Source organism: Pyrgilauda ruficollis, unplaced genomic scaffold, assembly GCF_017590135.1.
Source record: "Pyrgilauda ruficollis isolate IOZ18807 unplaced genomic scaffold, ASM1759013v1 scaffold7, whole genome shotgun sequence".
NCBI classification, from domain to species: Eukaryota; Metazoa; Chordata; class Aves; order Passeriformes; family Passeridae; genus Pyrgilauda; species Pyrgilauda ruficollis.
Window position 1 is genome coordinate 4,731,263 of NW_024528821.1, and position 14,688 is coordinate 4,745,950.

At 58.2% G+C, this 14,688-nt stretch overlaps 1 protein-coding gene across 2 annotated transcripts in view; it reads right to left on the reverse strand.

Annotated features, from left to right (window-relative positions):
* The window catches only part of STARD8 (StAR related lipid transfer domain containing 8), a 41,307-nt gene extending 27,085 nt beyond the window's left edge, over positions 1-14,222 (reverse strand). Inside the window, exons 1-2 of one of the 2 annotated variants that reach the window (XM_041485128.1) lie at positions 14,093-14,222; positions 11,841-11,874 (exon numbers count right to left, since the gene is read on the reverse strand). In XM_041485128.1, coding sequence (XP_041341062.1) covers positions 11,841-11,874; positions 14,093-14,137 — 79 coding nt within the window. In that variant the 5' untranslated portion in view covers positions 14,138-14,222. Of the gene's footprint in view, positions 1-2,415; positions 2,540-11,840; positions 11,875-14,092 lie in introns of those variants that run through there. The other variant, XM_041485129.1, reaches the window with a different exon arrangement.
* Between the last annotated feature and the right edge of the window lie 466 nt (positions 14,223-14,688).

The window sequence follows — 14,688 nt, forward strand, 5'->3', positions numbered from 1 at the left end:
CTAAAGCTTTTTACATGCACAAAACCAGCTCAGCTTTCATCCCTGGGCTCTGGTAAGCCTTGTCACCAAATCCAATGGGCAGAAGGGATGGAGCAGCATCTCTGCTATGGGGCTGGGGGGAGGAAAGGAGACCTCCATGTTAGGGGATGCTCTGACCCCTGGCACAGGGCAGGAGCCCCACCACACCACAGGACACCCCAGCTCCCCAGGCATCAGGGCCACAGCAACCACTCCAAAGGCATTCCCTTCCCCACAGCCCCTGCCTGAATCTGGGGATTAAACTCCCACAGACACCAAATGCAAAAGCCCTTCCAAAGCCACGCTGAGGGCAAAGGCAAATCCCAAAGCCCTGAAACAGACAAACTGTCTCAGGCTCTTCACAGGGTGATCGGGTGATCACTTGAAGGAAGGAGACTTCATTCTTCTGTCTACTGGCAGTGATTTACCCTTCAGTGCCAGCCAACTTCAGCGCCAGCCAACTTCCAGGCTTGGTCCTTCTGCCCAAAGTCACGCAGCAACCTCAGCATGCCCTCAGGGAAAGGGCGACCTTTCGTTCCCCCACTCACTTCAATTGACTTTGAGAACCTTCAAATCTTTTTGAAATTAGTACAAAACCAAAGGGAAGTACTGACGTGCCCTTGGGCACAACCACATTTTGTTCTCTTACGAAACGGAACCGCTGGCAGCCTGTCCTGTGAACACAAACTGGGGTTTGAGCATTGGAGGCAATGCAGACAAGGAATTCTCAATGGAAGCACAGCTGGATTTATGCAGTCAGTCTTTTATCAGAAAAGGATTTCTTAGAGGAAGTGCGAGCACATGGCAGGAACGTGAACTGCTCCTCAGAAGGAGCTTTGATACCTGCTCCGTGGTGGAACTTAGTGTTTTGCCACACACAGAAAATACTGACGAGCTTTCAGGATAAGGGTGGGAGCTGATTTTCCCCCTGCAAGAATGGAGGGAGACTGATGGGATGTGAGCTGATCTGTGGCCCCTGCTCCTGTTGGCACAAGCATGCAAGGGGCAGCTGCACAGCCACCTCCTCAGCTGGGCTTTGGTGAGAATGCAAACAGAAAAAGGCACAGCCATTGATAACAGTTCACGTATGCAAGTGGAAAAGAGTGTGGATTTCTGCCAAAAATTCACGATATGCACTCCAACACCCAGGGACTGTACAAAGGTCTTTAAGTAGAAGAGGCTGCGCTGCCCTCGGCACACAGAGCATTTCAGAACACAAACCACAAATCCAAACACACAAAGAGCTGGTGTTTGAGCTCTGCACATCAAAGAGCCCCTGAGGAAGCAGCCTCTCACCTTGGCAGCACGCTTCCCCAGAGCACTGCTGGGTCACAATGTGACAAATGACACATGCACAGCACACCCACCCCTCCCTAACCAACGACAAAGGGCTCCAAAGGAGCCGACCTGCTGCAAATGTGCCCATGGCACTGAAAGCCAGGACTCAGAGCCCAGCCTGCTGCAGTGAGGGCCTGATCTGGAGTCCCCTGACAGAAGGCAAATCCGTGTTTTCCCAGCCACAAGGCTACCTGCAGTAATCCCAGGTGGAGGAGGTGAGGAGGAGCCCTGGGGAAGCGCAGGTGGCCCAAAGCCCACCTGCCCCCTGAGCCTGCTGAGCCCTGCCAGCCCCGTGCGGGTCAGCGCGGCCGAGCCGGGGCTCACCGGGCCGAACCCCAACCAAACGCAGCCGCGGGTTCTCACCCCACACACTGCCGTAACTCAGCCCGGGAGGACACAGGGGGATCCGGTTACTGCACGAGGCTGTCAGGAGCTGCATACCAGCTCCCAGCTCCTCCTCATCCTTCCCGCCTGCAGCGACAGCCACCTCCTCCAGGCACCGAGTCCGTCCCGACCGGGACACGGGTGCCAGAGCGCACATCCCACGTGGAGGCATCCTGGTGCTGCCGGAGGCAGCGGGGCTGAGCAGCGTTCTCTGGAGCCACAGGGGAATCACAGACTCTCATTCGGGTTAGAAAAGCCGCTGTGACCGAACCGAGCCGAAGTGTTCCCCCAGCACTGCCAAGGCCACCACGAACCCACGTCCCCAAGTGCCACAGCTACACAGCTGTTAAATCCCGCCAGGGACAGTGACTCCACCACTGCCTCGGGCAGCCTGTGCCACGGCTGGACAGTCCTTTCAGAGAAAAAATTGTTCCTAATATCCAACTAAACCTCTCCTGGCACAACTTGAGGCCACTGTATCTCTCTGTAAGTGAGCTGTAAGGGCTGTAAGTGATTTCAGGAAGGGATTCTGCCACGCGTGTGCAACACTCGGAGCACAGCCCAGCCAAAGACAGCAGATTGCTGGGTGCGCTCTCCCAAAACCCACCCTCCTCCTCCTCGGCACTCACCCCCGCACGCAGCCGCAGGCTCCCCTTTATTATCCCCACAATTTACCTTGTGCCCTGCCCAGGGAGGGGGAGGAGAGAGGGCTCCGGAGGAGATGGAGGGCGCAGGGGGCACCCGGTGGCCGGGCCGCCGCGGGCAGCGGGCGGGCTCGGCAGTGCCAGCCGGGGCTCCGGCTGTTGTCGGTGTGAGCGCGGCCGCGGCAGGTGCGGGGCTGTGCCGCGGGGACCGCCCGGGAACCGCCCCCCATCCCCGAGATCCGCCTCTCCATCCCCGGGATCCGCCTCCCCATCCCCAGCACCGCCCGCCGCCCCCGGCCCTGCGCTGGGGCTCCCCGCTGCCCGGGAAGGGACTGCCGCGACAGAGGAGGGACATGGAGATGCTCCTGGACCCCGTCTGCCAGGGAGCCAGGCTGGGAGAGCTGGGGGTCTCACCTGGAGGAGGCTCCAGGGAGACATTAGAGACCCTTCCAGTGCCTAAAGGGGCTCCAGGAGAGCTTGGGACAAGGGATGGAAGGACAGAACTAGGGGGAATGGCTTCTCACTGAAAAAGAGAAGGGTTAGGTGGGGTGAAATTCTTCCCTGTGAGGGTAGGGAGGCCCTGGCACAGGGTGCCCAGAGAAGCTGTGGCTGCTCCATCCCTGGAAGTGTCCAAGGCCAGGCTGGATGGGGCTTGGAGCAACCTGGGACAGTGGAAGGTGTCCCTCCATGGCAGAGGAGGGAATGAGATGAACTTTAAGGTCTCTTCCCACCCAAACCATTCTGTGATTCTGTGCCACATGTGAAACCCAGTGGAATCCCAAGCCCCGTCCATGTCCTGCAGTGCCCCAGGCCCCCGTGCCCCCCAGCTCATCCATCCCTCTCCCTCCACTCCCAGACCGGCAGCAGCAACTGCAGGGCCTGGCCTGGGGCTGCAGGATGGGGACACCAACAGCTGCCACCTCCCCACAGGGCTGAGCACACACAGGGATCCCTCAGGCTGTTCTCCCCACAAAGAGAAGCCCCAGGACAATTTCTGGACACACCTGGCTGCCCCCAGCTCTCCCTGTCGGTCAGAGCCAGCAGATGGAACAACTGGGGTGGAAGCCACAGCGAGGATTGAGAGGAGCAGCGGGGCTGCTCACAGGGACTCGTGTCCCTAAAAATCCCCTTGCACTGCTCTGTAGTCACTATTCCAACAGCACAGAGTGAGGAGGACCTTCTTCATGGCACACACACCTCACAACCTGGCTCTGGACCACACACTCCTGTCACACCAGAGGGGCACAGCCACAGGTGATTTGCAAGAGGGAAAAACGGTGCTTAAAATGGACTTGAAGGATGAAATTCTTGTGAGCAATGAGAGGTGAGAGGGCTGGAGGTCAGGAAGCACCAGCCCAAGCAAGGAGGGAGAGGCAGAGGAGGCAGAGGGTGAGATGGAAGCAGGCAATGATCTGGGGTGGGATGACCATAAAAGCAGGAGAGAGACCAGGTACATTGCAGGGATGCCATAAACCACCTTTCCTCTGGAAATCACTGCTTGGAGAGATGCCCAGGCTCCCAACACGGGAGAATCAAGTTAAAAAACAGGATTTTTCCCCATTGTTTTCATAGTCTGAGAGGCACATCTCCTTCCTTCCTTCCCAAGCTCCCGACCCTCCTCCCACCAACCTCTGCCCCGCCGCAGCCCCCCCCCCTGCCCTGGCTGTCCCCACGGAGAGAAGGGACTGCAGCACAGGCTGCTCAATGCGGCTCTTGTTGGCTACAAACTCCTCCCGCAGCTTTGTGCGTGAGAGCCCCTCGCCAGCTGGACCCGAGGGGCGGGCAGGGGGTGGCAGGGGGTGACAGCAGGCAGCCGGTGCCCCCCGGGGTCAGCCCCAGCGAAGGAGAAGCTGTTGAACTGGGAAGATCACTGGAAGGTCATTCAGGCTGTGAGCACCCGCGGGCAGAGGAGGGGTCAGGGGGATGCGGGTGAGGGGACCCAGCCGAGCCTCGATCCCCACAAATCCCAGCCCTGACACAGTCCGGCTCCCCGGCTCATGGGAAGGGGACAAAAAGGGACAGAGGGCGAGCAGAGCCTCTGGAAACAGGACGTGTGCAGAGCCTTGGAGGGCAGACCCTCAAAGCCAGCACCCCGGGGACAGCCGAGTTGTTTCACCCGGGTGGTCCCAGCACGGTGACAGCCACTGGAAAAGCGCCGGGCACAGCGGTTTCAGGCATTTTTCCGCTCGTTCATTGCGTGAAGCAGGAACAAGGGAGGGTGTGGAGGCAGAGAGCAGGAAATCTCGCCGAGACGCTGAGCTGGAAAGCGGCGGCGGGGGCAGCGCGGGGCGGCCGCTCCCACGCGGGGCCCGGGGGTCCCAAAGCGCGACCCCCGAGGGACACCGATCCCTCTGCTGCCCCGGCTCGTGAAACCCCCGCAAGAGTCACAGCAAGGGAACGGCGGAAAGGAACAAAAACCGACTCAGTATCCACGGGAAAAACACATTTGCTCCAAATGTGCGGGAACCCCCCGCAGAAGGGGAACCCACGCACCCCCCCGGACACAGCCTGCTCCAGCACACCACGACCTTTTTACTGCTGCTCTTTTCCAACAACCCGAATAAACTGGGAGAAAAAATGGTTACAGTTTTCTTTCAGGCATATAAATACAAACAGAGCCCAGAAAGGCACCCATGGGTGATGGGGTCTGTGTGTCACACCCAGCTGCCAGGGGACTCCTGCTTTGCTAATGCATTATCCATGGCTCCTGTTTTTCCACTTCTGTGGATGGAGAACAGGAGAAACTCCTGTTATTTTCTCATGAAGGGTGCCACCCCCTGGCAGAGCTGGCCCATCCTGTACTGGCACCCTTGTCCACCTTGGGATGCCCCATTTATCTCTGTCCAGCTGCCCTAGTGCAGAACACTTGTTGGCTTTTCCCAATCCCCAGCCCTAAAAGCATCACACAGGTGCTGCCACTGCAGCCCTTCCAACCACAGGGTACCCCACAAGGAGCCCCAGGCCCACAGGGCATCCCTAACACCCCTGAAAACAGTGAATCTGCAGCACAGAGAGCCCAGAAACCACCTATGCCCATCCACCTGGAGCTCCCAATCCCACAGGGATGATTCAGTGATGGCCTCGCACCAGCAGGAAGGAGCAAACCAGCTCCAGCTAAGAGGAGGAGGATGGATTCAATGTCCTTCATGAGAGGAAAATCAGGGGAAAGAGGTCGACTGGCACACCCGAAATGGCAGCTGGAGCCGTGCTGCCAGCTGCACGAACACAGCAGGCGGGATCTCACCAGCGCCGAATTCCCCGGCTTCCAAAGGAGGAGGGCGAGAGGGAGGAAAAGAGAAGCTCAGAGACACACACAACAGCATCATTCATGGAGCTGGGTTTGTGCAACAAGGGTCCTGTGTCTGGCTTGGAGCTCCGGGCAATTAAAACAGCAGCCACAGATCTAGGAGAAACAGCAGGAATTTATCCGAGGAATCCGGATTATGTGGCCACTGCTGAAGCAGAGCAGAAAGCCCCCAGCTCCTGGAAGGCAAAATGCTGGCAAGTGATGAGCAACCAGCTCCATTATCCAACAGTTCCTGCCTCACCCACCAGAGTCAGAGCCTCCTCTCCCCACATCGGGGGTTGGGGGATTACTGCTGCTGCTCCTGCCTCCAGACAGCCCCACCAAGGACAGGGTGAGGACCCTGCTCCCCAGCCCACAGTGGGCCTGGCTGCAGCAGGCAGGGGCACGAGGGGCTCGGTGCTGCTTGGGGGACACATGGCAAGCCAAGTGGGCTGTGGTCCCAAAGATAAGGGCAGCGCTTTGCAAGTCAAAGAATGTGCTTTTCCATTCTGGTCCATCCTTGGAAGCATGCATGGGGTTACCAGCACATGTGAAAAGAGACAGGATGCTGAGCAATCTTGTGAAAATCCTCCTGTCAGGGCTGGCTCCTGGGAGCAACTACAGACCCTCCAGGAGACCCCAGAGAGGATCTGTGCTCCCTGCTTTCATGTGGATGATGAGCAGAACAATCATCTCTTGTCCCCTTGACAAATGGGGCAAACAGCCCCTGGCTACATGTGCCAGCTCTGAGCCAGGCAATGTCACTGGCACGGGGTCTGGCAGTGGGAGATCTTCAGAGAACTCCACTTCCCCCTTGCCTACAACAAATTAAGCTTATCTTCTCATCCCTGAGGAATAGCCCCTGTCCACCCAGTGTGTTTTGGGTCATTCCTGAAGGGATCATTTATCAGCAGAAAGAATGAGTCTCCAAGTGTGAAGTGGAATTGTTCACTAAGCATCACAGCCGATGGAGAAACCAGGCAGCAGCAGTTCCTCCTTCACACAACCCAAAATAAATGGCTTTCAAGATCATTACCCACACCCTGTTATCACAGGCATCTTTACAAGCCACATCAAACCAGTTTTAGCACTGGAGTTCCAAATGAACAAAAACTCCTTAAGCATTTTCACAGCCTTGACAAGATGACTGATACAAGCATCATTAAAACGTTAGCAAATACAAAACAAAGCTCTTTCTTTGATGAAAAGTGGAAGTTCTTTTCACCTGACCGACCCTCGGGCGGATGATTTGTTTTACCAGTCGGCTCAGAACAGTCCCCGCCTCGGCTTTGTGACCGGCATCACCCAGACACGACAGACAGCCGGGCACGGCCCGGAACACCACCAAAATCGCTCGGTTTTGGACGGAAAGCAGAGCCCGCGCCCTTCAGCCGCATCCCCTGTCCGCTGTGCCCTTTGCACCCACCGCACTGACCCGCATGGAGCCCACCCTGCGCCAGCCCTCGCCCCGCCGCGACGGCCCCGCTCCCGGCGCCGCCCGCACCGGGCTGCTCGCAGCCCCCGCAGCCCCGGGCTCGCCCCCGCAGCCCCGGGACCGCACTCACCTGCCCGCCCGCGCCGTCTCCCCCCGCACGGAGCCGCGGCCGCGGCGCGGCGGAGCCGCAGCCCCAGGGAGCGCCCGGAGCTCCGGCGCGGAGCCGCGACCCCGGCCGCGTCCCGGCGATTCATCGCTGCTCCGGCGGGACGGGAGAACTGCGGCTCCTCCCCCGCCGGGATGCCGGCACGGGACCGGGGCTAATCCCGGGGAACGCCCGCTCCCCTTCCGCCCGTTCCCCGCAGCCCCAGCGGAGCCTCGGACGCCGCTCGCCCCGTGGACGCTCCCCGCGCCGGGTCCCGCAGCATCCCCGGGACGCGTCAGCTGGGAGCCCGCTCAGCCCCTTCCCCCAGGCTCGGGCATCACCAGGGGCCGAGGTGAAGGTGATGCTGAGCCACGTGTTCCACCTGCACCCTCCCAAAACTGAGTCACCTCCGCTCCGCTGCCACCCCGCGCCTGGGCGCGCTCGCTGCCGCCTCCGCTCCCGGGGGCGGGCGGATGTTCAAAGCCCTGCGGACGCGACGGGCAGGGCTCAGGGGCTCTTCATTAAAAAGGGAAGGAATTAACGTGATCAGACTGGCCTGCCAACACCTCACACTGCTTTTTCCCCACCTGACCTCTCTTGAAAACAAACTCCCGTGAGCATCACACAGCCCCAGGAGGCTCCCACAGCCCCAGGAGGCTCCCACAGCCCCATGGCTGCTCCCTTTGCACCAGCTTTGCCCAGAAGGACTGAGGGGCTACTTCAGGCACAGGATTACCTTCCTGTGCATGTTAAGGCAGTTTGCATGTCAAAATTCTGACCAAAGGAAACCATTGCCCAGACAAACCTTTCCACCAGTTTTCAGTGTATTTTCTCACGATAATTTCAGGGAAATGACCGCACTCAGAACTTCCCTCTCGATCCTTTCAGTCTCATGCAAACCACCCGAGGATGCAGATAGAACTGTACTTTCCTGCCTGCAGTTACTTTCCAGTCGGTCTCAATCACTCCTTGCTGCCATGGGAAAAACTTGGCGACACTCCGGGCACGAGGTGGCTGAAGGGGCCTTTTCCCAGCTCGTTCCCTGCACTTCCCACGTGTTCTGAAGCTCACCAACACAGGAAAACCTTCTCTCCAACCCAGGCTCTTCCTTTCTGGCCTTCAAAGAAAATCCCCCAACCTGTGAGCGGATCCTGCTGTCCAGAGCGGGGAATCTGTATTTTGTTAGCTACAGGAAATGGGAAAACTTCCAGCCCTGGAATTAAAGCCCAGAAGGAAGGAGCTGAGCTGGGGGAGGGGTCTCTGTCACTGCAGCAGTCATCAGGGGGTCAGAGCTACACAAATTTTACAGGCACAGAGACACAAGAATGAGAACTGGTGATTCACCAGCCAAGTCTGAATCCAGGAGGGCAGGGAAGAGGAAGAGGAAGGAGCAGCACAGAATCCCCTCATCACATGTCCCACCAAAACCACAAATAATCACATTCGGTTCAGCTTTTCTGCTTCCCAGCGCTCTGACCCACGCCCAGCCCCATGACTGCCTTTTCCATCATGTAAGAGCAGTTTCTCAACGAGTTCCAGAAGTGCCCAGAATGGGTCCTTGCGGCCACGTCCAGCATCCCACTCACTCCATGGGTCCCCTCTGATCTCCCTGGCTCTGATGCCACAGCCAGAGCATGGCCCCAGTGCCAAGAGCAGCAGCACTGGTGCCTGCACACCCAGAGACCCCAGGGCCTGCCAGCCCCTGGCCCCTCTCCCTTCCAACACCTTCAGACAATGATAAAACCAGATCCCAGTCTCTGCTTTCTGCTTCTCCCCCCAGACCCAGGGAACCACAGTCATGGGCTCAGGTCAGGTGAGGAACGGCGGCCTTGTGCTCAGGCCACAGACCCACCAAGTCAGTGCAGGAGATTTTTGTGTGAGGAGAGAAGAACAGCTCAGCTGTGACAACACATCAACAACAGCTAAATTTAGCAGGTTATTTTCGGTGATCCAGATGCTGAGTAAATACAACCTTATTATTTCATGCAGGGGCAAAAGTTCAGCTGAGTCCCTTGTGCTGCTTTTCCCTGTTACTTTACCACATCCAGCCCAAGGAGCCCACCCTGAAATGCTGCAGTGTTACCACTGCCTGGCTGTGCTGAGAGCAGCCACCAGCTCCATCCCTGTCCTTGAGCAGCAAGAGGAGCCACTACTCCATGACATGGGCAGAGCACCTCCCCATCCATTTTGGAGGGGCTGTTGGTAGGAATTTATTCTGAGGATGCAGTTTTCAGGTGCATGGCCAGGCTGCGAGCCTTTCCTTTCTTCAAGCTTTTCCTTTCTGCTCAGTCCAGAACAATACATGGGAAGTGAATGCTGGAGAGGAAACAGAGGGTTAGGAAATCCATGGAAACCTGACCCAGCTGGGATTGTTCCAGTGGTTCAGTCTGGGGCTGTGCAGGGGCTCTGTGTCCCATGCAGTCATGGGGACTGCAGGGTGGCCCAGGGAGGGCTTTGATGTGGGGCAGGGCAGCAGGAGGGAGAGTAGGGACACAGGACTCCCCATGTGCTCCACAGCTGAAACATCACCTCCAAGAAGGCAGTGAAATCCAAGTTGTTTTCCACCATCACTGCTGCAGGAGCTGCCATGGCATACCCAAGTATTTTAATGACTTCATCCAGCCAATATTCAGGGAGGGCAGCACAACCACAGCTCCAAACAGGGGGCTGGGAGTGCCTCTGTCCATGCCTGGAAAGCAGCTCAGGGAGTTTGCCAGGTGTGTTGGGAGAGCAGCAGTGCTGAAGGGGGAAAGTCAGAGGTAAGCTCTGGGAATTGATGGAAGGAGACACTTTGCCAAGAGCTGCTGGGATAAAGCAGAACCATCTCCACTCTGCCTCGTGCCACCGTGTCAGGAGCTGAGGTCCTCATGCCACCCATCCAAGGAGACTGAAAATCATCATAAGGGAAGGGAATGGTGCCCCCAAGCCCACAGCCTGAATGCCCCCTTTGTCTGAGGATCTTCTGGGGACATTGAGTGAAGAGGACAGCAGGCACTTGCCCTGGCCCCTTCCCAGTGGAGGGCACAACCCCTGTGCAGGCTTGCTCCTGTCCGGTGTAATCTATGGGAAAGGGAGAACTCCATCCTGGTCCAGGCACTGTGCTGCTGCAGATCACAGTGACATCAGGAGCTGCTATGGCCCCATCATCACATCAAGTCACAGGTGACAAATCTCACAGTGAGAAACTGTGCTGCTGCTCAGGACACGAGGCTCCTGCTCAGGACACCAGTCTCCTGCTCAGGACACGAGCTCCTGCTCCTCCTGCCCCCAGAGCCCATGGCCACCCAGCATCCCTCCAGTAGCCAGAGCTGGGACAGGGACATGTGACAGGCAGGTGTCAGCCGGGGTCATGTGAGTGTCATTGAGCCTTCATCAGGAGAGACCTGGATTCTACAGGCAGTTTTAACCAAGGGGGAAAAAAACCTAAAAACATTCTTTGCCCCAAAATCCCAGTCACAGAGTGAACCACAGGAGCCTTCCCTGCCCCTTCCCTTCCACAGGGCTCTTTAACTCTTGACTTTTATGTTCTTAATCTCTCCCGTGCAAGGGCCAGAGACCACCCAAGATACCTCTGGGGCTCTCTCACAAAGCACCTTTTGTTACCCAGAGCTCTCCTGTGCTCTGGGCTCTCACAGGCCAGACTCAGAGTTCACTTCACCCTCATGTGCATGAAAACAAGAGGCCCTCAGTGCACCACTCTTCAGGCAGGGAACTGCCTGGAGATCCCCAGGCCCATGGGCTCCCTGCACGGTGGGTTTCCCTTTCCATGGTGCCAGGGCTCCAGGCAGCAGTGTGGGCAGCCCCACTGCCCCCACCTCTGACACCAGAGCCACCATCCACAGGGTATGTCCTGAGCCCTGTGCCCAAAGAGCAGAGCCACCCCAGCTCCAGGTCCCTCCACTTCCAGGGCCACCAGAGCCGTGGCCATGGGACACCCTGTGTAGGATGGGACAGGTTTGACTCTGGGGGTGTCACTGCACAAACAGTGGGATGATGAAAGGCAGGATCTCTGCCCCACTGCCACAACTCATCCCCATCCCTGGTTCCTCATCCTGCTGGCACACACACCCTCCTCCTCTTCTCCTCCTCCCAGAGACCCCCACCAGCCTCCCCAGCACCCACAAAGCCCTCATGGCAGGGCACCCCATCCCCAGCCTGTGCCTCCCCCTTGGCAGAGGTCTGATCAGGGCAGCAGCAGCCGTGCACAATCCCCACGGATCAGCCTGCAGCTGCACTGCCAGCCCCTCCTGCGCCACAGTCACGGCTGAGACACTCCAGGCACACAAAGCTGAGGGGCTCCGAGCCAGGGGTGCCCTGCCTGCCCATGGCACTGCAGGGCCAAGGCTCTGGAGCTCCCAATGGGATTATCTGCTGAGCACAAAGCTGCTCACCACAACCACAGGAGGACTTGAAAAGGAACCAAGGTCCCTTTGCAAATATATTCTCTTGAAAATAACAGTTTTGGGGGAAAATCACACTGCTGGCAGAAGAACCCAGCAAGGGAACATTCCTCTTCCCATGATCCCTGCTCACCTGCCCTTGTTTAACAGCAAGGGCACTCCTGCCCCAAAAATTATTGCTGCAGCTTACCTGCATCTTTTTTATCTTCTAACAACGTGAAATTCTGTGAAAAGAAAGAAAGAAAGAAAAACAGAAATAATTTTTTTTTATCATTTTGATTCTCACATTTGTGGAATGCTGCCCCTCACATTTGGGCTTGGTCCCTGCTGCAGCCTCCCCTGTGCCCAGGAGTGACCTGAGACCAGCAGTGCTGACCCGGAGCTGGAACAAGCAATAATGCTTGGGGCCCTTCTCCCAAGAGCGTCAGCCCCACTGGCTGTAAAACACCACTGCCACTCCCAAGGGCTCTGAGCACCGAGCAATGACAGTGTGCCCAGCTGGCATCCACCAGCCTGGCTCCCAAGGGAAGCCACAAGAAATGGGATTCACAGCAGCAGGGCCCGGCAGACCTGGGACCCAGCAGCACTTTGCAGGGTGGAGGAGCAGCAGAACGTCCCCGTTCCCAGTCCCAAGGTGAGCCCAGAGCCCAGCAGGCTCCCTGGTCCCTCTCTGGGTGCAGATTGAGCCCCTCCAGTGCTGCTGCCCCGCAAAGGAGCCAGAGGTGACGGCAGGATCACTGCAGGAATGCGCCATGGAACAGCCCGGCTTTCCCACGGACCCCCGGGACCCCTCTTCCTGCCGGGGCAGCAGGGCTGAGCATGGCCCAGGGAAGCCAGGCTTAACCATGTCCCTGCTGCTGTGCTTCCCACAGCACCGAGGGGTGCCACCACCAGGGCTGGACTCATTGCCGGAGCTCACAGCATGCCCCTGTCCACAGGAGAGGTCACCCAGCTTCTCCAGATCCTTTGGCATTACCCAATCTGTTCCCAAACCATCCTTTTCCCACAAAATCTTCCACCAGCCACAGATCCACCTCATTTAGCCTGGAAAGCTTTAATCCCAAAGACAGAGCCCAGCACGTTTCTCCCTGCTCAAGAAATTCCTCAGCAAGGAAGGTGAGAATTCCTCGCCTGTTCGTGGTGAGCAGCTGAGCAGCACTGGCATGGGGAGGAGAACGGCTCCAGGCTGAAGCAGAAGGCTCAGCCCTACAGGAGGCCACTGGTGGCAACCAGAAGAGTGGTGCCCTGGCCAGCTGAGCCACCAGACCCCACGTTGGGCCAAAGACATGGGTTGAGGCCAGGGGACTGCTGGGTGCTTCCAAGGAGGCTGAAACCTGTGGGCACCAGAGTCTGTGCAGGCCAGGCTGGAGCCATCCCAAACTGCAGCTCTGCCAGTGGCCATGCAGGACCCAGTGTCCCTGCCTGTGCCACCACCAGCACGATGGCAATGCCAACACGCAGCACACAGGGACAAACAGGGTTAATGAGGACAGCTAAGCTCTCCAGAGACAGCGGGGACGAGACAGCAGGGACAAGACAGCCACTAATATTACCAATGAATTTCACAAATGTCATTTTTAGACTCAACTATTTTAAGCATTGCACTGAAAGCCCGGGGGGACAGCGTGCATTCCACATTCATTTCACCACAGCAGATCCACTCACCCAGCACAGCCCGGTGTACAGCACTGTCTGAAAAGGGATTTTAACACTTTTCCCAATTTGAAACTCCTGAAATTCACACTAACTATAACTCCACAACCTCCCCAGCTCACCTCCCACCACACTGCATGGGTTGGGACACAATAAACCAACAGTGATCAGAAGCAGGCAGGAAGAGTTGTTTGTTATTAAGGTGACAGATGAAGAATTAAACCCTAAAGAAAAATCTCAGATGTCACGCCATGAGAACTGCTGCTGCAGGAAATGAAAAACTGGGGACTCTTGGCCTTGCTGCTCCTTTGTCACCCTCCAGGCTGGCCACGGTCCCACAGCCACGCCATGGGTGACCTGAGCCTCTGGGCTGGGAAGGATGTCCCAGCCTGGCCACACCACGCAAGCAGGCACGGCAGGACCCTCCTGGCATGGGCTGACCACCTAGGGGGCTGAGGGTGCGCACACACACAAAAACACAGACAGACAGACAGACAGAGCCCAGCTCGCCGGGCACAGCCCCCTGCCCGCCCAGGGTTGTCGCTATCGGGACACGGTGACCCCGGAAAGGGCAGCGAGCGAGCTTAGGGCACAGGGACCAGCGCACCCACACATGGCCCAGCCAAAATCCAAACCTCTCTCGTGCACGTGGGGCGCGGGCACGACACCCCCCGAGCTGACACCGCGCACAAGCCGAGCCCCGCCGGGACCCCGTCCCCAGCGCCCCTTCCCGAGGCTTCCCAAAGCGCAGCGCGGCAGGGACGGATCCGCGGGGCAGCGCTCCCTTACCTTGGCTCTTTTGAAGCAAGCCCAGAAGAAGTCCAGCAATGGCATGATTGGCCCGGCAGACCCCCCTAGACGGCGGGGAGAGCCCCCGCCGGCACCCCCATGGCAGCGCTGCGGCGGCGGAGCCGGCAGAGCCCGGTGCGGGCAGCGCGGAGGGAGGAGCAGCGGCCGCGGCGGAGGCGGGCCAGCATTCAAACCCTGCACCGTTATTCAGTTGGTCGGGAACGGGCTTGGACGCGATTGAAATTCCCTAAAGATTGCGAGTTTTAAACAGCTCCAGGCTTTCCTTCCTGCCTGGAACGCACCGAGCTGCTCCCATTCCCATGCAGTGGGAAGGGGCGAAGGGTGACCGATGCTCCAGAGCGGGAGAAGGGGGATTTTGGCTGTCAAAGGCACGTGTAGGACGTTAGAAACCCAAACCCTGGACTGTTCAGATTGTCACTCCGGTCCTGCCCGAGCTGGCTGGCAGCTCCTGGCGCTGTCCTCTGCAGGCACAAGGTGTACCCAGCCGTGGTGCCATCCCTGGGTGCTCAGGTGCTGCTGGGCTCACCATGGGCACCGCAGAGCAGCATCACCCAGGGCCAGCCTGCTGGTGGGAT